Genomic DNA, 25,421 nt, shown 5'->3' with positions numbered 1-25,421 from the left:
CATCCAGAGTTAAAGATAGCACAGCTACGCTGTCATAAAGATGTGGTCCTGGCCCAGAGCCTGGTGGAACTCCTCCAATAACAACATGACTGGGATGGATGGGGGCGGGGCTTTTCCCCGGCAGCTTTAAATGAAACATGTCAGCAACTCCAGGATTTCCAGGATTGTACACATTCTTTTTTTTACAGATTGAAGTTTCTCCTTTCATCAGGCCACACCCATTCGTCCCCTTCCCCCGCCCCTCCGAGCTCCCCGAGCGAATATTGAGGATGACCTCATTTATTCCAGCCCCCCCCCCCCTACTCTTCCCCCTCTCCAGCCTCCTAATGAAATCAAGATGACGAACTTTCTCCTCAACTCTGCTGCGAGGATCTTTGTAACGGACAGACGCTCACTCGGTCAGATGTTGATAACGGAGACACAAACAGTGTGTGTGTGTGGGGGGGGGGGGGGTAGGGTGGGGGATGGGGGGGTGTGGGGGGGTTTCTGGTGGTGTGAAGCAGCAGACGTGAGCGTGAACGTGAGCGTGAACGTGAACGCTTCCACTGGGCTGAAACTCACACTGGTATCAGGTGTTATTGACGTGGTTGCTGGTACCGCGGTGATTCATGTTATCGTTGCACAAGCGAGTGTATTTATGACGGTCCGGGGCAGCGGGGGGGGCAAATATACAGTACAGTGGTGCATCTTTATTCCCCCCAGCGAGGTTAAATGTCGCCCGTGTTTGTTGTTGTGGCGTAGAAACTGTAGAGACGCTCTCGGCTTGTGTGAAGAAAACACTGAGGCGGCGTTTCTGATGGCAGCTCTCCAGACGGCTCTCGTTGACCCGCGGTCAGAAGCGATTCTTGATTGCTTCGGTCGTCATGGCAACCTGCAGGGTCTCTGCAGCGTTGGAGAGAACGACGCAGACGTACTGTGGCGTTCGTGCTCCCACGCTGATGCAACCATGTTTGACCTTGTTGCTGTCCCCTGCATGTGTACGTGTCCCACATGTGAAGGACGCTCACTGGGGGAACGTCCTCATGTGTCTTTTAGGTGAGTGTTGTCAGCCCCCCCCCCACAGGGGGTTAACCCACCGCCGCCTCAGGTCTGCGGCCGCCGTCTCCTTCTGTGGGCTTCACTTCCTCTCTCCGTCTGTCTGTAACCGTCGGGGTCAGCGAGCAAAGAACCAGCAACACCTCAGAGCAGGACGAGTCCTTACATGGACAAGGACAGCGGGCTGATGGACGTCAGCTGCTGGACGCTCGGCTTTTCCCGCAGATCCGGGGGTGTCGCTGCCATCAACTCGCCCAGACGCCAAGGCGGAGCTCAGCTCCTGAGGCCGGCGTCGTCGTTAGCACAGCGCCGTCGTTAGCACAGCGCCGTCGTTAGCACAGCGCCGTCGTTAGCACAGCGCCGTCGTTAGCACAGCGCCGTCGTTAGCACAGCGCCGCCAGCTAATTAACGTGGGGGTTCATTATGAGCGGAGCCTAAACTACAGGATGTGGCGCCAGAGGTGCCCAAATGAGGGTTTTGCCAGTGAAATCTGCTTTTAAATGTGTATTTATGTCAGCGTAAGTGGACTGAGAGGACGGTTGAATCTGGATTCCAGCGTTTTGACCTAATTGTGTGAGAAACGTGTCTGAGGAGTTGAGGGATTACAGCAGCTCACAGTTGTGTGTGTCTGTTAGTGTTAATCAGATTAGCTCTTTATTTATCCACTTCATTCATCCTAATTCGACTCACAACTCCTTTAGTTCCAGTCTGTCCTAAACGGGATAATCACAGTGAACTCTATTTTCTGACTTTCTTCCGTCTAAAAACGCACCTGATGCCACAATGAGGCCTTTTGTGGTGCTGAGCCTCGTCATGGCGGTCGTCGCCCGCCCTCTAGTGGCGGGGTCCTGTCAGCGCAGGGGCCTCGGCTCAGCGCGCCTGAACTGATCACGAACTTTTGATCAACATTTGTCAGCGTGATGGTTTGATTAAACATGAACATAGAGCCGTCCGGTGCTCCGGCTGCACACGCACTCTCCCGGGTTATTTTCATGGTTAACCTTGAATCTGCACATTCATCAACTCGGGCGTCGTTTCTCCTGAAACGCAACCTTGGAAAATTATTCTGGTTAAACAGATTTCTGCGAGCGCTCATCAACATTCTCGGGCTCATGTTTGGGTCTTGGCAGAGGTTTGCTGCCCGAGCGCTCCGACTTATTATTCTTTGTTTATAAAAAGCATCAGTGGAAAGAAAGACTTGGACGAGCTCCTGAGACACGACCAGGCTGAACTGATGAAAACGCTCTTTCAGGCCCCTGAAAGCTGCACTTTTAAAGTCACGGAGTCACTTCAGAGGGCGCCTCTCTCCATTTTCTCACATATAAATAGAACGTGTCCAACCCCCCCCCCCCCCCCCCGACACACCAGAGGCCCTCGCCACCGTGACTCAGTCGGCCCATCTGTGGGCTGCAGGAACAACCCGCACAGGAAGTGTTCTGTGTCTATTCCTACGAGTGTCACATGTCCACTTGGTCTCATGGCGTCACCCCCCCCCCAACAGAATCTACTGTGACGTGATGACCAGGGAGTGAATCTGCAGATTCCAGATCACCCCCCCCAGATTTCCCATCATAAAACACAGATTTCTGAGAAGAATCGTGATGAATTAAAGGAAATTTACTATCAAGGCCTCAACGATGGATCATAGGTTGATGATGATGATGATGGTTGTCTGTTGGTGGGAAGATCCTCGGGTCTTCTCGTGTCTCTATGCAATTAATAGCTGCACGTAATCGGTGCTGCTGAGTCCGGTTTGACTACTCAGGAAAGTCTTCTTCTTGTCACTTCTTGTTAAAATAATTTCTGTATTTGTAGACTCAATTTTACAACAATTTGAGATATTTAGTTATTTAGCTGGTTAAATTTCACAGTTTCTGTTTTCTGTACCCTTCTCAGCTTCCGCTTGATGTATTTTTAACACTTCAATCAATATTAAACACTTCGTTGGACAAAACTGATTCCTTCCCTTCAATAGAAAAAATGATAAATTATTGAAATTAACTTAATGAGGCGGAGTGCGGCCTTGGTGTCGTTACCTCGCACCGCCGCCAGGGGGCAGCGTTGGCTCGGGTAAACCCGCGTCTTCCTGCTGTTTGGGGCGATTGCAGATAGAGGAGGAAGTTTTTCTGCAGTTCTGACTTTCCCATCATCCCCCAGTGATCCGTTCTACCCCCCCCCCCCACCCCCAGACAGACACGTGGTTAAACAGAGTTTTCAGGGGAGGCCGGTGATGATGTGTTCTTTAGGTGGTGAAGTGCTATCATGTGACCTTGGGACGTGTGTGTGTGTGTGTGCGCGTGTGTGCGCGTGTGTGTGTGTGTGTGTGTGTGTGTGGTGTGTGTGTGTGTGTGTGTGTGTGGTGTGTGTGTGTGTGTGTGTGTGTGTGGAGCTCCTTGGATGAACAGATCATATTTCCCCAGCCGGTTGTTAAATAATCAGTTTCCACAACAACAACAGCAGGAAGTGGCGGCGGTTCAGGCAGGAGCGGAGCGTTACAGGAGTAAACAGGATGTTGTGGAGGTGATGAGCATCAGGATAATTGTGCCGTCACATCCTTCCGCCGCCCGAGCGCCGATGAATTGGATTCATAAATCTCCCGGCTCGCTGATTATTCCGGACGACAGCGCGTCGGCGTTCACCTGCAGCTGAAACGGCGCCGGTGCCGCTCCGTCTTCCCAAAACGAAGCAAAGATCACCTCCAAACTGACGGGAAGCGTTTATCGACTCGGGCGATGCGACTGTATCGGCGCGTGAGAGCGCACGGATGCCCGCTCGCCACCCGGCGATCGATTCAAGAGCGTCGGAGACGCTACGGTGGCCGTCGGGGGACAAAGTGGATTATTCTGCATCCGGGAGTGTTTCCTGTCCAGAGGGTCGTTGCTGTTTGACCACGAGCACGAAAAGATGCTTTTGATACGGCATTTTGTCCCTTCTGGGCCACCGTAGCACAGCAGCCGTTGAAGGGGCGGAGCCAGATGTCTGAAACGCCAACATGTGTAATTAGCTCAGACTTTTAGTCAACTTGATGACTGAAGCACCGTCGTAGGTGAAAGTAGTTCCTGTTAATGTATACAACACACACACACACACACACACACACACACACACCACACACACACACACACACACACACACACACACACACACACGTCCTCCAGCAGCCCGGCCTGATAAAGCAAGAAGGTCACGATGGACCTGCTGGGATCCATTTTCCACGTTATCGTCTCTCACAAGTCGCACGCCGGCGTTTGGTCTCATTTGCATGAAAAAGCGGAATATTGATTTCCGATAATTCCGATAATCTCCTGAAATCGCCACAACGCCGCGCCGAAGGTTATTTTCCTACTTTTATGGATTTTTCCCGTGGGTTCGGAGGGTTGACGTGTGATTGGGTCGTTGGGACCCGTGGCCCCGGCGTCCCGTCCACGGCCTCATCGGCCGGGTCGAGCTGCGTTCTGGCTCCGCCCACTTCTGCCGCTTCCTGTTGGCAGATTTGCGAGCGGAAGCAGAACGGACGATCCACGTTCTGCCCGACAGGCGGGGGAAACGGAGAGCGGCGCTATCTGCAGCCGCAGGTTGCGTCGCGGCTGGAGTTGATGGATTGCCCCGATATCCTGCCATTCATCCACCCCTGGGGGGGGCGGGGGGGCGGGGGGGCGGCTACCTGCTGCTCTCGCCACATGCTAACCCCATTAAGGGCGGGAAATGTTTTTGCTTCTTCCTTTTCTTCCTCACATCTCAGGAACTTCACACGTGAGTTAAAGACCAGATTGTGGACCCCCCCCCCCACCCACCCACCCCTGGGGGGGGGCATCCTGTTATCGTTGGATGAGGGGGGGGAGGATGTGATGTGTGTTTGTAGGTGAGTGGAGTTATTGTTGGTCGACTCTGGAGGTCGTTATCACCCATGTGTGAATGCCCCCCCCCCCCCCAGGCATGATTGGGTCTGAGGCAGAGATGGACCGTAGGAAGAGACTCTTCCAGACCTGTGTGTGTGTGTGTGTGTGTGTGTGTGTGTGTGTGTGTGTGTGTGTGTGTGTGTGTGTGTGTGTGTGTGCACCTCAGACCTGGCCTCACCCTCCTCTGCTGTCTTCCATCCCTTTGCGTGTTTTTATTGAAAATTCCATCCGACCGAGCCGGTGACCCTCGGAATAAACTGACAGGCCCAGACTCGGGGGACCCCCCCCACACCCCCCCGTCCCCCCCGCCGCCGCCGCCACGTCCTCGCCGCTCTTTTCACACGTGCTGTCACAGCAGGTGAGAGTGCAGCCTGACAAGCTAAGAACGAGCTGCGGTTCCCTGATGCGGCGTTCCGAGCGTCTCTGCCAGGGCAGCGGTGGCGATGTGGGCGGGGCCTCCCTTCGTGGTCGTTTTGGTTTGGGCGGCCATTTTGACACCTCTCAGGGAGGCGGCAGCAGCCTCATCCTTTAACGGATGCTCAGCCTGATCCTGAGGATGAAGCAAACGGTTCAGGTTAACTCCCGGTTTGACCCAGGACTCCTTCAGCTGCTCCTCGTGCTGCTCCGTGCGTTCCCTCACCTGCTGGTGTAGCTCCTCCCCCATCCCGCTCTTCCTGCCCTCCCATCCTCTTCCCGTCACATTAATTGGCTCGGAGGAAACAAAAGTATGCAGACTTTGTTTGGCTCCGTCTTCCCGGCTGGAGGAGGATTCATTTCCTGGAGGAGCGGAGCAGCACTTAATGTCCATTTGGATGGATTAACATTAACCCCGACCTGAACCAGGTCCCCCAGAGTTCCTCTGGGCTTTCTTCTGGGGTTTGGACCTCTACGTTGCCTCTGTCGGTCCTGGGAACGCTGACGGAGACGATGAAAGCGGATCCCCACCAGATCCGTCTGGTCCAAACAGAAAGCACCTTTTGATGGCGCCACGCGACCTGATGCAATTCTTGCGTAACTCCTGTAACGAACAGTCTTCGCTCTGGTTGGTGGGAACGTGGTCCAGGAAGCCCCAGAGTCAAATCCAGGCCAGACCGGAGAGATTTGAGCCCGTTCGCATCGCTGTTTGGACCAGAACTCAACTAGAACCTTTAAGCTCTCACGACCAACGGACGCCGCGGCGGCGTTTGTGGACCTAAGGCTGCTCGCCAGCACGTGTTTACGCTCCCCGCAGAGTAAACACTGATGATGGGGGGGAGGGGTTTGTCCCTCGGTGGTTGTTGGCGTGGAAACGGCTCAGGTTGTTTACCGGTGGAACATTTTGCGCCGTATAATTGGGTTGGAAGCCTGCGAGGAGAATGTGCTGACACGGCGCTTAATAAACCGTTGAACACGAGAACCTGAGCGCTCGCAGGGCGGAGCGGCCTGAGCTCCAGGGACTCCCGGTTCCAGAGGGAACCTGTGAGAAGTTCCTGATCTTGGTCTCCAGTCCTCCAGATGCTGTTGGAAACGTTGATACAGGAACCATCCTGAAGGGGGGGTCAGAGGGAGACGTGGACCAGGCCCTGGAACGATGGCGTCACTGGTCTCCCTCCCCGTCCGGACCGCCTGGATCCTCCCCAGTGGACCAGGGTCCCTCTCCTGGGGAGGGGGGAGTGGCGTGATGGCAGGTTGGTGGAGGTCGGGGGGGGGGGCTGAACATTGCAGCTTGGATGGATCCAGATTAGAAAAACCTGCACTCGCTGGCGTGGAAGGTGGATTAAAGCCTAAAGTTGCAGCTGTAATACCCCCCCCCCCCCACACCAACCCCCCCCCCCCACCTCTGAGTTAGCAGAAGTAGCTCTAATCTAAAGAGCAGCATCAGAGGTTATTAAACGGCAGCCTGAGAGATTATCTACACAAACTTCAGGGCTCCACTTATCAGCTGGACTTAAATCCGCTTGGAAAAGGGCGGAAAGGCTCGTTCCCATCAACAGGCCGCAAATAAACCGCTGGGATGGCGGCCAAGAGTTGGAGAAACGCTCACGTTGCTCTTAGTTAGCCTCCAAATAGTGCAGGAGTCAGATCCTGTTGGCCAACAGCAGCAGCAACATCGGCAACAGTAACTACATCAACAGCAGCAGCAACAACAACAACAGGAACAACAACAGCAACAACAGCTAAAACATCAACAGCAACAACAGTAACAACATCAACAGCAGCAGCAACAGCAGCAACTACTACAACAGCAACTACAACAGGAACAACAACAGCAACAACTACAAGAGCAGCAACAACAACAGCAGCAACAACTACAACAATTACAACAACAGTAGCAGCAACTACAACAGCAGCTAAAACATCAACAACAACTACAACAACAGCAGCAGCAACAACAGCAACAACAACTACAACAGCTCTACACTCAGTGGAAACCGACCGGTATTCCATGAAACCACCAGCTCCCATTAAGGCACTTCCAGTTAATTAAGATGGTTTGGGTGGTTCTACCCTCGTTAACCTGCTGACTAAACCTCATTCATCAGCGTGGTCACATGATGTCAGCGAGGGGCCTGAAGCAGCAGCTGGTCCCCACAGAGCTGGAATATCTGCTGCTAATGAATGTGAGCTGTAATTACTATTAAACACAAACCATCAGCACAACTACACAACACCATCGCCCCTCGTTACAGCTGTGGGCCGGCGGGGCCTCGACCCCATGACCAGCGCGGCTTCAGGAAGCGGGCGGCTCAAACCGTCCCTTCCCAGCCTTCATCCCGGCCTCTTTAGGGATTCTCCTGCCGTCCTCTGCAGACATTTATCCCATAAACTCGTCCTGTCATCCGCTGTCGCTTCCTTCCCGTCCGTTTTCCCTCCATCCCTCCCTCCCCCGTTGAACCTCTGGATCGATGTCGGCCTCCGTTAGCTCAAACTGCTCCTCTTTCCTCACGGAGAACAGAGGAACGACGTGTTTGTTGTTCTGGAACAGAACATGCAGACCCGTGTTCCGCTCTCCCGGGTCGGTCAGAGCTGAATACGTCCCCGGTTCCGTTGCAATATTTAGCTTCCAAAAAATGCTAAAGTTGCTTCGGGAATTCTGATCTGCTGCGACGCCGTGACTGAAAACATGTTTATTATTGTTGGGCCGCAGCTTTGGATAAATGTTTAGCTTTGTTCATTTGCAGGTCGCCTTAATTAATCATCCTTTTCCACACTTGGCCTCTCACACACACACACACACACACACACACACACACACACACACACACACACACACACACATTTATAACAGCTAGGTGTTGCCTGCTAGGTGTTGATTAGTTCCACGGAAAATGGGGAATTCGAACTTAATGGCTAAATATAGCCTTAAGTGTGATTAGCGCTGATAGCATTTGATCTATGGTGTTCATTAGCATGCTAGGTAACCCCCCCCCCCCCACCCCCACCCCCACCCCCCCAGCCAGCACCTTCTCCCCGCTTGCTCACCTCTGCAAATACAAAAATACTTTAGTTAGCATTGATTTCAGCGGAACGGAGCTGCAGTGTTCACGTATTCCGCATTGATGAGGTGATTTAGGTTGATTTTCTCTTCAGATTCGGTTTATTTAGAGCAAAAACACAGGTAAGAACGACGCCGGAGCTAAAATCTCCACTTTCGCCCCCCGAATGAGCAGAAATGGGAGCCGGTGCTGCTCTTGCCAACAGACGCGCGTCCTTAGCCTCGGCGTTCCCTGTGGGACGCCAGCGACGCTCCGTTTGATGCCGACAGCTCGAACGAAAGACGCGCTCGTCCTGATTAGCTGTTGTAGCTAAGTGACCCAGCAGATGTGGGATTAAAGTGCTCTGAACTGGGATAATGAAGTGATTGTGGCCCAAAAAGGCAAAAGCCCGTCTGGCTCCTGGTGAAACGGGCCTGTTTTTCTCGCCGTCCTTAGAGGACATTGGACGTCCTGTTTTTTTCCATCACCAATTGTCCCAATGTAGCATTTTAGTTGCCAGAAACCAAAAATGTGGCTGCAGTTGTTGTGGCTCCTGACTGAGGGGGTTCTGGGCGGCTCATCCGGGCTGATCTAAAGGTTCTGCTGCCATTCACAGCTGTTTGGTCAACCTTGGTTTGATCCGGATCAGGCTGCGTCTCCAGGAATGAAGCTCCAGGGACCGTTTAAATGTCCTTACTTTAACGGATCCGAGGGATCAAAGTGTGACTGAGGCAATAATGGGGAATATAACCTGCTCCGACCCGGGAGTCACCGGAGCCCGGAGGGTCCGGGAAGGAGCCACCAGCCTCATTTGTGAGTCGGCTTGATGGATGAGAGGAAGCTTCAGAAGCAAAGTTTAGGTGTCCGTTCTGATGCCGTTAAAAGGGCCGATTTGTCTGGAAGTTGGAGTTTTAATCTGCAGCCGAATCCACAGTCGACTTCCCCATTAAAGCCGAACATCAGGGATGAGTTCAGAGCTGAGGGACGGACCTGTGTGTGTGTGTGTGTGTGTGTGTGTGTGTGTTGTGTGTGTGTGTGTGGTGTGTGTGTGTGTGTGTGTGTGTGTGTGTGTGTGTGTGTGTGTGTGTGTGTACACATCTGTCCTCCAGCTCTCAGTAGTTTGATGAAACCAGGCTGGAACATCTGCGCTCACGTCTCAGGTAACAAGTCAAACACCCCCCCCGTGCGCTCTGACTCCGCCCCCAGCCACGTTCCCTCGGCGACTCCAGCGTGGAGGTCGGCCGAAAACAGGCGGCGGTCCCCCTTCTTTTAAAGTCCGCTCCTGAGGCAGTGGGATCCGGTTCTGGCCCAGGTTCTGATGGTGGTGTGGCCAGATCCAGATGTGGAGAGCCTGGTTTGCTGTTTCAGACTGGTCCAGGAACCTCTTTGTCCACTTTAACCAGTTTGACCAGTAGTGGTTCCATCCGTCCCTCCATCCATTCGTCCCGTCATCCATCCGTCCCTCCATCCATTAGTCCCGTCATCCATCTGTCCCTCCATCCATCCGTCCCTCCATCCATCCATCCGTCCCCTCACCCATCCATCCGTCCCGTCATCCATCCGTCCCTCCATCCATCCATCCACCTCCGCCTCCTCCCCGTTAGGTGGCTGCTGCCCTCTGGTCCAGTCGGCTGTCCTGCCGCCTGGAGCCGGACTTGATCTATTGGCTCCAATATAATCCAGTGTGAAATCTCAGTGACCCCCCCCCACATTATTTTATTTGATGAAGAGGTAAATCAAAGGGAGGACAGACGGACGTAGCAGATTTATGGCTCTTTTATTTTGGGGGTTTGGTGGATGGAACCGGGCCAGCCGGAATTTTTGGGGTGACCTCATCACATAAATTCAGGGCTGACGAAATAAGACTGGGCGATCACGGTAACACACACACACACACACACACACACACACACACACACACACTCACACACACACACACACACTCACACAATGTAAGGATTAGTTCCCCTGTGGGAGACCTTTGGTTCCTCCTCTCCGGCCCTGCTGCCAGCATATTGTTCTGGCTCGGCTCATGATGATGATTTATGAGCCTCTGAAAGGTGGACTGACTCACACTTTCCATTTCCTCTTCTGTTATTGTGTGTGTGTGTGTGTGTGTGTGTGTAAAAGTTGCTAAAAACGACACACATGCACTTGACACTTGACAGTGAGTCGATCGTCTTATGTGTATTAACATTGATTCAGCAACATCTGTGACCCAAACATGGAAGAATAAAAGTAATATTCTTAAATTAAAAAGTCCAAACTGCTGCGTTCTCTCCTCACTGAAGCTTTTTGTTTTTATTTAGAGTTTTCTTCACATTGTGAAGGCACCTCTGCTGCCTCAGGCTGTGTGTGTGTGTGTGTGTGTGTGTGTGTGTGTGGTGTAGAGATGGTGACAGGGTCAGGACCTCACTTGTCAACAAAGCTAACCAATTAGCTCTGACTTGTTGACAGCTGATCCTGGAGGAGCGACCAGCAACCTGCAGCCGATGGTTCCCCGTCTCCTCCTCTAGGTGGACCCAACAGAACCACCGCTGCTGTCAAATCAACCCCCCCCCCCCACTGGCTGGAGGTGTTTAAAAGGCCGACTGTGTTTATCGGGAACCTCATCAGCTGGAGAAGCTCCGAGCCTCCGGAGCTTCTCCTCCTCCCGTGTTGCTGACTCAGCTGTTTTGGCTGCGGGGAGCTTTTTAATGACAGATTTGCAGAAGTTCATGTGCACTCGTGCACTACACACACACACACACCACACACACACACACTTTACTGTCCTATAAATACAACGGCTCCTCACATGCCTTTCACACACCCACCCCCTGTGACCTTTGACCTTTATCACCCCATTACTGCACGAGAGACTAAATTAGAAGCAGATGTTTCCATAGAGTTCGTGCGTGTGTGTGTGTGTGTGTGTGTGTGTGTGTTCGCGCACGTCCAAAATGAATTTAGCGTGGAGTCAAACTAACTGGGAGTATTTTTAATGGATTTTTGTGGGAAACACGGCTCTGTTGCTGTGTTTCCCGTTTCCTGGGGCAATCAAACCTGACCGGACAGTAAACGCACCGCACACGTGTGCCAGGAACGCCGTTTTCCCGTAAAGAACGATGATCCGCAGAGTTTCCCGAACGTGACGCAACGACGACACCGTTCGAACGCGGCGGAGCTTCTCCGTTTCCTCGGTTTATCCGCTCAGCCGGAGTCCCGCTGCGCACCAGCAGGGGGCGAGAGAGCGCTCTGGACATCGATACGCATAGACGAGCTCTGGAGTTTCTCATTAAACGGCAGCTAACGCACCAAATGTGCCCAGGAATTCTGTAAACACATCTTTGATTAGATTTTCTTACGTTGCTTTGGAGTCTCGCGCTGGAGCCCGAAGGTGTTGAAACAGGACATCAAAGGATGAGTTCTGTACATTCTCCAGCAATGTTCTCCGAGTGTATTTGATCATCTCCTCATTGCCAGAGGTTGTTTGGTCAGGGTTTTCCTCCGGCTTCGGTGTTTATCTTTGATCCGGATCTTGCAAATAAACCCAGAAGAAGTGTGCTGAGGTGTGTGTGTGTGTGTGTTGTGTGTGTGTGTGTGTGTGTGTGTGTGAGATGTGGCTGTTTGCTTTGATTGTGAGATGTTGGAGGTCAGACCTCTGAGGTGGAGCACCACCGGAGCCGTGTCCCTCCACCGGAGCACGTCCTCCTCCACCGGCAAATGTTGCATTCCTCATTTTTCTCCTCCACTCAGACCGAACTCACGCCGGGAGGCGGCGAGCTGCCGCGCGAATCTCATCTATAATTGAAATGAGAGACTCGGTTGAGGCCGGAGATAATCAGGTCTTCCAGGGAGAAGAAGATAAACGTGGAGGCCCGAGCGTCGGCGCTCAGAGGAGCGAGAACGTGGACGTGTCCGTCCATCGGCTCCTCTAGACGTGACGATAAAGAGCTTGATTAGAGCTGCGGCGGCGGGCGGGGCAGGAAGTGATGTCGGTTTTCCCGTCTGGAACGTCTTCCCTCGCAGTCCGATCCTCGGTGAATCTCGCCGTCCTGTCCTGCGGTGGCGTTTGACCCTGTCCTCCTGTCTCTGTCCCTCTCTCCGTCTCCGCCACAGTAATCGGCCCTCGTAATTCCAGATTATCCCCGCCGTCGTTATCAGAGTTTGGCTGTTCGGCGCTTTTGTCACAAAACAAAGAACCTTTCCGGCGAGCGTACGCCGCGCCGCTCCGTATCTGCTGTCCCAGAATGCACGGCGGCCGCGCGTGTTGACTCTTTGCTTCATATCTGAACGTGACACGTGTCTGAAATCCCCCCTCTGCCTTCTGCAGCTGATAGCGGTGTATGAAGAGCAGGAGCCCCACCACGGCGGCGATGGGACCAGCGCCAGCTCCACGGGGACGCAGAGCCCCGACCTGTTCGCCGCGGACCTCAGCGCTGGAGGCGGAGCCTCGGCCTTCCAGCCCTACCAGGTCGCCAGTGAGATCGAGGTCACGCCCTCCGCCCTGAGAACCAGTAAGTTAATAACAATCCTCTGACGGCGCCCACAGCTGGTCCCAGGCCCGGCAGCACCTCCACCCTGCCCATAAGGGCCATTAATTGGACAGAAGGGGCTTTTTTCCAGGTACAGAACGCCGTTTGAGCCGCGGCCAGAGCGGCTAATTGGTTCCACTCGCCGCCTCCTCAGTCAAACGTGACGCCAGCTGAGTCTTCCCAACACTTCCTGCTCTTTTCTTGGCCGCCGTTCCAGAGCTGTGATGAAATCTGTGCGGACGACCTCGGTGGAAATGGGCTCGGCGTCAGGAAAGACTCCCTTGAACAGGAAGAAACCCTGAGCAGGACCAGGCTCATAGGGGAGGGGGGTCCTGCCTCTGGCTGAGGAAGAAAAGGGCAGGAACATGGAAGTCTGTCATGGAAGAGAAGGTTTTTATCCCGCAGAAGCTTTCAATCAAGGTTCTGTCAGAAGAGACAAAAGAAGCCAAAATTTGAAGGTTTTTCACCATGAGATGACACCAAGAGTTACAGGGGGCGGGTCTCCACCGTCCTGCAGCTTCTCCGTTTGTGGGAATCGTTTCTTTTCTGCAGCTCACGGAAAACTGGAGCGACGACCAGACGGTCCATCATCGAATGGAACCAAGACAGGGCAGCAAAAGCAAACGAGCTTTTTAGAACAAGATAGTCAGGGACAATCAAACCCCTAAAATAACCTCACCGACCCCGTCAACCCACCCAAACGAGCATCGGCTCCATCGACCAGAACCATCAAGGCCCAGTAATTATATCAGCCTGACGACTCCTGGCGCTGAAGGTGCTGCTCCGCGTCTCAGTCGTGACCAATCGGCTCCTCCGAAGGTTGTTGTGGACAAACGATATCGAGCGCTGCCGCCGGCCGATGTCGCCTCCCCTTTAGATGGGCTAACGAGGGTCAGCACAGTGAGAGGAGGACAGTCGGAGCAGAGCCGGGGGGGCTCGGCTCCAGAGCCGGGGGGGCTCGGCTCCTGAGCCGGGGGGGCTCGGCTCCTGTAGACGTTGGTCCCACGCTCCTGCTGACCCAACAACGCAGCATTTCCTGCAGCCTTATTGCCCCTGCTGGTGCAGACGGTCCCCTACACATGACTCGAGCGCAGCTAAACACAAACAAACGGGCTTCCATCGGGTTTTGCCGCTGGTCACACACACACACACACACACACGGAACGGGACTCTGGTTTGTTTAGCTAGCGCCGGTGTTAGATTCCCCCTGTGGGATTTTGCAGATGTTTAAAAGGGATTTATTTTTTTCTTCTTCCCGTCATCATGTTTTATCTGGTTCTCGGGCTGTTGTGTTTCGCTCGGTCGGAGTTGTTTTTTGGAACGCGGCCCGCCTCCCACGCACGGCCGCGTCAGGAGGGTGAAGAGTTTTAATGGAAGGCGCCGTTTCTCAACAGGCTTTTCCCGTCCTCGTTCCCACACAGTGGCTCCTCATCAGTGTCACGAGGCAACAAGCTGCCTGATTAGACCTGAATCAGATTATTCCAGCACGGAATTATAACGCAACGCCAGTGATTTATTGTCTCTATTAGCTCACAGTTAAAGGAGTAAAATTAGTTCCAGCCTATTTACATCAATCATCTATTGTCTCCATTCTTATCAAAAGAGAAGGGTTGTGATTTTCTGCGTGATGCTAATTAGCAGCTTTCCCGGAGCTATTTGGAACCAGCTCCACTGATATTATTTGCCACCACGGGTCCAAAGTAAAGGGCTGGATCTGACGTGCTGCTGGTCTCCTTCCCTCAGACATGCCCCTCCACGTGCGGCGCAGCAGCGACCCCGCCCTGCTCACCATCAACGGGCCGTCGCGGGTCCAAACGGAGGAGCCGCCGTCGAGGAGGAACCCAACCCGCTGGTCCACCACCGCAGGCTTCCTGAAGGCTCGCCACTCGTCCGGCACCAACAGTCTGGAGAGGAAGGTGAGGGGTTCTGGGTGAAGGTGCCAGTAAACTGGACCACGTGACGCCCGGGTTACCGTTTGTTAAAACCTGCCCCCCCGGGTGAGAAACGATCACCTGGGTTCTCTCCCAAAGCAAAAAAAAATAGCCTTGAAACTTTCAAATGTCCAGAAGTGACCCCCCCCCCCCCTTAATGTTGCAGCAGCTCCAGGTTAGCTGCACTATTTCATCCACAACAGTCTTCAAATTGATGCTCGAGGGCTAAAAATAGGTAGAAATGGTGAATATATGATGCCGTGGGGGGGGTGGGGGTGGGGGGGGCTCGCTCACGCTGCTGTGTTAACATGCAGCCGCTGAAATGAGCGGTGATATTTCTGACCCTGATCTTTTACTTGCTGTCATTTAGAGCCGTTAATTAACGACGTGTCACAGTCTGACAGCGCATCTGTATAATTGGGATGAAGTTATTGTTGGATTCACGCTGCTCTTCGTCTCTTGCCCCCCCCCGGGCTTCCTCCCCCACCAGCCAAACCCCACGAGGGCAGCTGACCTCACATTAAACCTCACTCAGGAGATTTTAATGGGAGTCGCCGCGGTTGGTTCCAAACCTTTATTTTGGTGTCTTCTCAGGGTAAAAGCGTGGACACGTATCGCAGCCTGCCCCGTGATGCCGGAACCTGGAACAACCACCGAGAGTTTCAGAGGGAGACGGCCCGCTCTTCGCTCAGCGCCAATCACCCCATGGTGGACCGCTGGCTGGAGAGGCAGGAACAGGTGGGGCGGCGCTCCGTGGGGCGAGAGATGGGTCACGCCGGGATGTTTCCGTGGGTTTTAGTCGAACTTAAACGTGTAGGACGCTCATATATCTGCACAACCACCTGATGCTTGAGGTTTACAGCCTGACTCCGCCTCCAGATCCAGTCCAGACGGCCCGGCTCTCTCTTCGCCCCCCTCGGTCCTCAGTGAGGAGGTTGAAAAGTGCGGAAATTCCACCATAAATCCGCGATAACACATTAGTCATGGAGGCAGTCGCAGCAGAAATGTTGATAAAGTAAACAAACAGCCACGAACATGTGGTCCTGCTTAACTGGACGTGTACACGGGCGGGGGGGGGGGTTCCAGGATGGATGCGGCGTGCTGAACGTACGAGGACGAATGAAAACGTCCCTTTTAGAATTCCACGTTATTCACGCCGGTGGGTTCTCGTGGGCAGCTGCATCCTGTCTAAAGGCAGCATCAGATGTGGCTCCACCACAGAGACACCAATTAGGCTCCTGTTGGGTGGCTCATCTAAATAATTGTGATTTTAGCTCGTTAGATTTTGGCTTTTGACCTCGGTGACGCCAACGGTTGGTTGGCGAAGGACGGATTATCGACCCTAGCCGCGACCCCGGCCACATTTCTGAGCCGGGCCGGCCTAAATCTGCATGCATTAGCACGCCGCGGTATTGATATTGATGTAATTGAGTTAAAATGATGAGCGACCCTCTGCAGAGTTACTGTGGATGAACCGGAGCCTCTGTTGGAGCTGCGCAGTTCCCACCTCATCTGTCCAACAGCAGGTTTTCCCATGAAGGGGTTAAGTGGCAGAGGTCACAGCTGGATGGCTCACTGTGTACTAATGACCTGCTGAAGACCATCTGCCCCCTTTACTCTCCCTCACACACACACACACACACACGGGCTCATGCTGCTGATAGCAGGACCGTAGTCGTGATCCCCACTAACTTGTTTGGATTGTTTGGCTGCAAAGTCTCGGCGTCGTCTGTTCGGAATTCTTTATTCTGCTGTGATACAATTAAGTCAGGAAGCCGTTTTCCTCCGCAGAACCTTTGTTAGCAGCAGAATGAAACAGCCTGCCGAAGAGAAATAACTTGGCAAGGGCCTAATATGCAGCGATTTAATTAGAATCCGGCGGTCTGGACCGTCGGAGGCGGCGCCTCCCTCCAGTTAGTCTCATCTACTTCGGATGAATGTTGTGGGGAAAGAGGAGTTTAAATAAGTGAATGGAAGCTGGAGAGAATTCAGTTTTCCCACAACAGACTATGCGCCTGTGTGGCATTAAAGTTGGATTAGATGCTCGGAAATGAGCGGAAACTGCTGTGAGGAAGAACCCCCCCCCCCCCCCCCAACTCCCAACCTCCTCCGGCAACAGGTAGAGGGGTCGCCATGGCAACAGCGAGCCGTCAGCGGAGTGCGGTTGAAGGTGGCGAGGAGGCGCAGCTCTGTCTGGGCGTGAGTCATAAGGCCACGTACGTGCGCAGGTGTGATTGTGCGTGCACGTGTGTTTTCACGCCGTTTTCAGGGTCAGCTGACGGCCTCGGCTGCAAATCAGCCAATTAGGATGAGGAGCCCCAGCGGTGGCCGCCCGCGGTGGCCGCGCGGACGGCCGCACGTGCGCTCGTGCGCACCGCAGGGGGCCTGTTTCAGTCTGTTTTATTTATGTTTGCATGCATGACATGAATTTATTTCCAGAAAAAGGCGACTTTCAGGCCTAGAAATGTCAGTTTCCTCCAGACAGAAGCGACGACAGCTCCAAAGCCAAGCTGGAGCTCTGTCGGAGGCTTGCCGCCCCCCCCCCCCCCAGGTTCCTCGGGTGTGTTTCCAGCCCCCCCCAGCTGGAGCTGAAGCCAGGCTGCATCGCCGCAGCATCTAAATCCTTCCGAGCTCACATCAAACAAAGACGCTCGCCCGCTTTTGATTAATAGTAATTAAGAGCTGAATGATTTATCGGCCTCTCGTAAACACTTCACACTTCAGTGGCATCAAAAAAACGACACGTTTGCAGAAGCAGCGGCTGGAATTTTGTTGCCGGAGAACATTTTGTTGAGCGTTTTCTCTTCTTTAATGTCCACAGCCAGTTTCCTTTGTGGTCGACCTCCAGCTTCCTGGAGGTGAAGCAGCAACGCTGTGCACGTGCAGTCAAAATGACGCCACACTCCGTATAAACGACCCTAATTCATAACCGAGATATCGGGATCTGCTGCCCGTCTATTGATTTTTGTATTACACATTAAGAGGTGACGGTGGTGAAAGCAGCCTCATCGATCTTGTGTCCTACTTTTCTCTGTAAATCACACTCTGGTTTTAACAGCAGCATATTTGACCGTTAATTAACTGAATATGAATGACATTTTCTCCAGAATTAGCTCCTGTTGTCGCACGTGTGTGTGTGTGTGTGTGTCCTCAGCCATTAGACTGTTCAGGCTCTGAGTTATCTGTCATGGTGGGATGGAGACTTCACACAACTCACTAGGGATGTTGTTACACAGACATACTGACGTCAGGTCAGCACACACACACACACACACACACACGTGCGCGCGCCTGCCTGTGTCGGAGCAAGCAAAGGTGTGTGCACCCTGAGTGTAAATGCAGAGTTCTCCGTGGCCACGTAAGCACGCTTGCCTCACTCCTACGCTTTGAAGCTAACAAGCTCGGGAGCGGTGTGTGTGTCGGTGTGTGTGTCGGTGTGTGTGTGTCGGTGTGTGTGTGTCGGTGTGTGTGTCGTGTGTGTGTCGGTGTGTGTCGTGGGGAGTCCCTCGGGTGCACATCACAGCTTGAGCAGGATAAATCATGCACACCGGAGTCACACACTCATAAATCACCCCAGACTCCGTGTTTGGAGGCTGCGTGTTGGTGTGCGCCTGCATCATCTGCGCTCCAGCGCGCTGCTTTTTGTCAACATGCGCTGTTTTACACGTGAGCGTTGGAAGGAGTCTGAGCGTGTGCACGTTGTTGGTTCTTTTGGGTTCAAAGCTGGAAGGATGTGATGGCGCGTCTGTGTTAGCGCCGCAGGATCAGGTGATGTTCTGACCAGCAGGCGGTGCTGTGAAGCTGAGGACAGGTGTGTGCGTGTGTGTGTGTGTGTGTGTGTGTGTGTGTGTGTGTGTGTGTGTGTGTGTGTGTGCTTATGCTGCTTATTTTACTGTGTATTTCTAACCCCTGAATGGCTCCGTTGGCGGACATCTGTCAGCATCTCCTGGGTCTGACGGCGGTTTCAGCTGGGAAACGAGTCCATTGTAGCTGCTGATTGTGTTCTTCTTCATTCTTTTCCTCGTCCATCTCGATATTGATCCCATTTTGATTGTCCTCTCCGCTCCTCTCCTCACATCCTCCCTTCTTAATTCCTCTCCCGTTCCTCTTCCTCCCTCTCCTCCTCTCCACACTTCTCCTTTGATCTCTGGGTTTTAATGTGACGGGGAGCCGCGGGAGCCCAGATCCCCTCCAGCTGGGGACACCAGGGCAGGAATAGAAAGATGGAGGGAAGATGAAAGCCATCCTCTCCTCCCTCTGGAGGTTCAGCTCTTTCCCAGAGGTGGGGGGGGGCTTCCTCGGGGTGTAACCTGCTGGAGCACTCTGACACCTGCATTCACACTCATCCCTGCTCCTGATTCTCTTTTCCTCGGCTGCTACCTGACTCTAATCTGGGCTAAAACTGCATATTCCTGCGTGACCTTTGGTCCAATCGCGCCGACGTTTCTGCAGATAATCCTTGTTTATTAGAATCCTTGGAAAAGCTTCAGCTCGGTTTCCAGATAAAGTGAAGCTGAAGTCCAGGTTAAAGCAAAGCGGCGTGTGTATCTTCACTGGAGCAGCTGACGCTTGTCCTCTCGCTTCCTGTTAACCGAGGTCATGATGCGCGTCAGGAGGCTCCATCAGTGGAGTTCAGTGTTGATTTTAAATCAACTCTTGGAGGCTCTTTGGCTCCCAGCACATGAAAGAGGTCTCAATCTCTACCGAAACACAGCTCATTAGAATAAAGGTTTGAGCTTCCACCTGAGCTTCCACCAGGATGCAGAGCTGGAGCCGCCTCCTCCCGCCGTTGCCAAGCACCTCCTGGTCTCCCTGAAGCTGCTGCCCGTGACAGCAGCTCTGCTGGAATTCAGATGACAAGGGAAACACATCAGAGATCTGCTCCTCGGGCGCTCCGTCCTCCCTCAGATGAGTTCGCGGGGGGATCAAAGACGGAGAAGAAAGACGTGCGGCCGCCGTCGGCCGTTATCAGAGGAGAAAAATGGAGCCGCTCCTCGAGGTCTGGCGTGCAGTCGGAGAGGATCCTGCATGCAGATAAAATCGCATGAATCATTCAGGCTGTATCGCCGCAGCGTTCTGGACCTTCAGCTTGCAGCCATTCTAGATTTTTCCTCGGGAACCAGTTTAGTTCAGGTGGAACCTTCTGGAAAGGCCTGGAACCCTTCCTGCCATTGTCTCCGCTTGGTTCACTCTTCCCTGCAGATGTGCTCCGTCAGCACACAGAAGGCTCCATTTTTGTCCCCGCTGTTGTTTTTATCGACGCTCCGTTTCGCCGGGCGGCCGCAGGAGGTGGGCGCCGGTGACAGTAATGGGCTGCGATGCCGTCGCCATTATCCGCAGCATCCGTCCTCACTCAGGGTAGTTTGGGCAGATTTGCTGTTATTTTCACCCATCAGGAGTCTCATCCTGGGAAATGGTGCATCCATAACAAACCTGGACTCCATCCGGGTGGTCCTGAGGCGGCTCTATGAGCTTTGGACCCGCTGCGGAAATACTGGGATCAGTTTGGTGTCGACGTGTTCGCCTCCATCCAGCAGCGGAGAAACATCCAGGCTTCGGAAGCAAAGATTAATGATTCCAAGTGCATCTCTCAGGACTCGGAAAAACAAATATTCTCCTCACACTTCTGACCTTTTTAGTATTTTATAAACAGTCCAGGTTTGTTTTTATTTCCCACATTCACAAATAGCACTTGACGATATGGGCTCGTCTACCTCAAGGTCTTCGAGTGTGTGCGTGTGCGTGTGCGTGTGTGTGTGTGTGTGTGTGTGTGTGTGCGCGCGTGTGTGTGTGTGTGTGTGTGAGTAGATGGAGAACATTGTTATTATTAGTTTATTACCATCGCTGCAGCGCTACATCCCTGATGAAGCACGTTGGCGCGCTCTCCCCGCCTTCCTCCCGGTTCCTCCTGAAATCCAGACACGTGCACGTTCGTGCCCGTTCGTGCTCCGAGGTTGAACCAGGAGGGACTCATAACGGTAACGGTGCAAATCCAGAACAGAATCGAGCGCGCGGCGCCTGTGTACTGAATCAAACGCACCCCCAGACCGTCTGAATAATCAGTCACACCTTCCTGACTGAACTCTCCGGTACCTCCAGCTGCTAAATTGGGACTTTTTAAATTACTGAGATTCCTGATGAGGCCTCCGGAGTCCATTATTCCTGAGAAAATTGCAATGCATATTTTACTGTGGCGACCCCTCCCTCCGCCCACCTCCTCCTCTGTGATTGGCTGGGATGGCAGGAATGGCTCCTGAATTAAGTGGGCCGCCGCCGCAGCACGGTGGTAATTTAGGAAGTGCGGGAAGAATCATTTTTGTTCCTGGCGTTATTGCATCTGGCTCCTGCACGCCTGGCGTGGCGCCGCAGAGGCCAGAAAACGAGCCTCCGCGCTAAGAATGATCACTTCTGAACTTCATTTGTCCGAGCGCGACGATTGACAAGATCTATCACGCGGTCACGAGCCGGCGGAACCGGGAATATGGCACCAACCTGGGATATTTGAAGTGGCCGGAAGCTTTTCCTTCACCCTGATAAGAACGGCGACGCGTTTTGTTAGCGGCACAAATGCAGCAAATCTGAATATAAACCCTCCAAATATGATCAGTAATGTGTTCAATAAGGGTCGCTGTGGGTCCGCTGGATGTATCATTCAGAATAAGCCGCGTCGGCCCGAGCGCGGCTGGCGCCGAAAACGTGGATTTGTGTTTTCAGTCCCGGTTTGATCTCAGATGTTCCCATTTGTAATTTATTCCATTACAAAGTCACACACAGCCTGTTTCTCCGCGTCTCCTCCGCATCAGCCGTCCTCCCACAGATGATAGGAACTCGGATAACGTTCCCTTTGCTCGATGAATCCTGGAATTATTGACGGCGCCGTCCGCCCGTCTGGATCCCATTATCAAAGTGTCTTCAAAGGAGACTAATTGAATTAGCGCAGAGATCTGGAATTGAAAGCGGGCTCCAGATGATGCATCGTGGCCTCGCCCTCCGAGCGGCCACATTAATCAGGCGTCTCCCCGTTGTGGCAGATTCTGCTGCTGGATCAACACTATCGGGGCCTTCAATGCACTTCATCCCATAATGGCCTCGCTCTGTGAAACCGGACTCATTTGGATCCTTTGCTGGGGTGAAAATCTTCCTGTGGTTCCGCTGAATTGGTTCAGCTCGGCTCCTCCAACAGCAGAAGCTCCGACTTTATTGATTCTGCCAGTAAATAAGAAGGTCGTGTGCACTGATCTGAGATCATTACATCTTCAGAGGGAACGTGTGTGTGTGTGTGTGTGTGTGTGTGTGTGTGTGTGTGTGTGTGTGTGTGTGTGGCAGCTTATCTTGGGAGCGTCTCAGCTGTGTGTCGGTGTGTTGCCTCCTCCCCGACCAGGGTCACGGATACACCGAGCCAGAACATCTCTCTGGTTGCGCTTCTCATTCTAAATGATTAAAACCAGCGTTCCTGCCTTCTTCCCTTCTGACCCAGTGGTGTCGGCCATCGGTGTGAAGGCTGGAACGCTGCGTGGAAGCCCGGAGACGAGCGGGTCGGACCTTTCATTTTCTGTCTGCTCAGGAGCAGATGTTGCCTTTAATCTGCAGGCTGGAGGTCAGGAGGTCAAAGCTGATTTATAGTCCTGGTTCTGTGTTTGATCCAGCCGGAGCAGAGATGAATGTTGTCTTCTTCTCCTAAAGATCCAGACGTTGTTGAGAACCTCTGATGCTTGAATGCTGCTGATGACTCAAGGGTCCAGGCTTCAGCGCCGGCTGTTAGCATAATAACTTGGCTTTGTTGAAGAAGCACTGGGGGAGTCGGAGCTATCCACTTGGTATTGATCCTGCATCGGTGATTAGTGTCGCTCCGCGCGGGCAGACTGCAGATGAACGCGTGGCTGTGGGCTCCTCGGCTCTCCACCGGCGGTGGTGCACCATGGGATTATCTTATCAGGCGGGAGCTGGAAGCGGCGCCCGACGTCGCTGCTGCGAGGAGACGGAGCAGCATCATGACTGTAAAGCTGCAGTCAGCGAGATTAGGGAGACGGCAGAGCGATAACGGCTTAAAGACGGCTGCTCTGCTCTGCTCTGTGCTGCTCTGCTCCGCGGAAACCCCCAGGACCCTTCGGCTAACGATGTTGTGCACAAGGAGACAACTGGTCCGGAAGTCTGTCAGCTTCTGGCTTTGGTCTAGTAGTAGTGGAACGTATACAGGTGGAGAGTCCAGGTTCATTTACAGGGTGTATTTCTAAATTGAACCTTTACCCCCCCCATCAGTGTGGAGGAGCGGAGCATCCAGAGCCCATCAGGATTGAAAATCAGACATAATTTAAAACACGCTGAAGCAGAGAGAGACGGCGAGCACACAGAGGAGCAATAACGCAGACACACATCTGACGGCGTTGGGCGTTTATCAGGGGAGCAGGAAGTGAGGACGGGGAACATCAGAGAGGCAGAGGAGTCGCTATCTGAGGAAGAGTAAATGAGAGCGGCATCCACGGCGCCGCCAGGCGTTTCACGGACCCTTTATTTCAATATGCATCATCTCTGCAGAATCTGGCTGCACGCTGACGGTTCTATTCCTCAGTCAGAGGCGTGTGTGTGTGTGGGGGGGGGGGGGGGGGGGTGGCAGGGAAGACTGAAAAGAGCAAGATAATAAAGAGGGATAAAGGTGGAGGAAGAGTTGTGAGCTGAATGTGAAAGTAGACAAACAAGCCCAGATTCAGCCATTAAAAAGTTTGCGGTGACAAACTAAATAAAAGTCCTGAAGTGAAATGGGTTTGAAGCGGCGGCGCTGCGGGTTCCGACCAGTCGACTTTAATATGAGAGACGGAGGCGGCGCTGCTGAGGACGCTCCTCGCAGGTCCGCCCCCCCACCCCCCTTCAGAGAGTGTGATGTGGAGCAGTTGGTATTTTAATATCGCCCCCGTCCTCAAACACGCCGACTTAAATGTTGATATCTGTCAAGTTTGACGTGTTCAGGACAAATAATGGCGGGGAACCGTCTCCCCAAAGGTCAGGATGAGGATAGACGCGCTCGCCGGTGGAGGGGGCTTTCATCCCTCCGTGCGTCTGCTCTTGGAATGAAAACGGACTCAGCACCGGGGCGCCGCCTTTTCTCCACCAGAGCCGAGAAAACGCCGCCAACTTCTCCCCGTTTTGCCGATTCAAGCAGTTAACGGATGAGGAAGGCGTGGCCACGCCCCCTCAGCCTCGCCGTCGGGGCGTCATGCCAGTCCAGTTTGCGGGAGTGGGCCGGGCGAGCCAGGGGATGGAGATTAATAATTAAGGGCAGAGTTCGGGGGGGTTAATGGCAGCGGGTTTTCCTGCCGAGTCATTGTTTGTTTCCTGGATGCGGAGCGAGCGGGCGGCTCTCCGGCCCCGGGGCTCATTAATGATTAATAGCAGGAACCTTCAGGGTCTGTCCCTGTCTCACACTAAATGAAGTGGTGTGTGTGTGTGTGTGTGTGTGTGTGTGTGTTGTGTGTGTGTGTGTGGTGTGTGTGTGTGTGTGTGTGTGTGTGTGGAGTAATGCTGCGCTTTAATGAAGTGCTGCCTGCTCCTCTCCACCGACACCCACACATCGTCTACGCTCAAGATGATGCTGCTCAAGAGGGCTCCTGAATCTCCAGGAGGTCCTGGAGCTCCTGGAGATTCAGGTGAAGGGACCAAGTTGAGCTCGGGGGGCTGCGGTCCCAGTTTGACCCGTCCCAGTCTCCCACGCTGGGACGGGTCAAACAAACTCCGCCCCTTCAGCTCCAGGTGCTTTTCCCGACGAACAATGGCAGCGCTCCTGGAACCCCCGCGCTGCCCTGGAGCTGTACATCCTCCAGGCACCCACAGTGTCATGGCAACCGCATGGCAGCGGCTGTGCTGGCGGTCTCATTTTCATACTGATGAGGCCGGCGCCGCCATCGCCGCCGCCGCCTGCTCGTCTGTCCTCTCCAGTGTTGCCCTGAAATTTTAATGACTTTGTTTCTGCGCTTCTCATTTTTCTCTTCTCTGCTCCCAGCGCCCCGTCGCTGCCTGCTTCCTCTGTGTGTGTGTGTGAGCGTGCACGTGTGAGCGCGCACGTGTCTTCAGCCTCAGCAAAGACACAGTTGATGCGAGAGGACGGCGTGTTTTTGCAGGCGCGTTTTTCCACCTGCTGGATTTGTCGGGTCCGTCTCGTTCCAGGAGGAAGAACTTTAGAGTCCTGCAGGAAACCGTGCACGAAACCGTGCACGAAACCGTGCACGGGACCGTGCACGAGCCGCTCTGCGCTCAGCCTGAAGGTTCCTGGATCTTCCTCATCACCTCACCCTGCTTATGCTGCCGTTTCAGGATGAAGAGGCCGGTCGGGAGGAGAACGGCAGGATCGAGCCCGTGGGGCGTTCGGACTCCTGCATGGACCACGCCCCCGCCAGGTCGCTGGAGTAAGTCTCGCACTCACGGTCTCGCAGGCTTCGGCTCATCCACGGACGCCGGGCCCGGACGGCCCAGTTCCTCCAGGATGGTCTCCGCCTCGCCGCTAACAACCGTCAGCTCTGAGCTCTGCGCTCGTTAGCAGCAGCAATTAAAACCCGGCGCTGCCAGGAACTAGCGTCTCCGCGCAGCGTCGCC

General features: G+C 53.7%; 1 protein-coding gene across 4 annotated transcripts in view; it reads left to right on the top strand.

Moving 5' to 3' along the window:
• Positions 1-25,421, top strand: part of LOC130538624 (partitioning defective 3 homolog) — a 104,997-nt gene that overhangs the window by 21,546 nt on the left and 58,030 nt on the right. For all 4 annotated transcript variants that reach the window (XM_057056422.1, XM_057056420.1, XM_057056419.1 and 1 more), the window contains exons 3-6: positions 12,705-12,888; positions 14,650-14,822; positions 15,432-15,575; positions 25,143-25,234. In XM_057056422.1, coding sequence (XP_056912402.1) covers positions 12,705-12,888; positions 14,650-14,822; positions 15,432-15,575; positions 25,143-25,234 — 593 coding nt within the window. The remainder of the gene's footprint in view (positions 1-12,704; positions 12,889-14,649; positions 14,823-15,431; positions 15,576-25,142; positions 25,235-25,421) is intronic.

Source organism: Takifugu flavidus, chromosome 15 (assembly GCF_003711565.1).
Source record: "Takifugu flavidus isolate HTHZ2018 chromosome 15, ASM371156v2, whole genome shotgun sequence".
In the NCBI taxonomy this organism is placed as follows: domain Eukaryota; kingdom Metazoa; phylum Chordata; class Actinopteri; order Tetraodontiformes; family Tetraodontidae; genus Takifugu; species Takifugu flavidus.
Note: the sequence above shows the minus strand (reverse complement) of the source record. Positions and strands in the feature narration are given on the sequence as shown.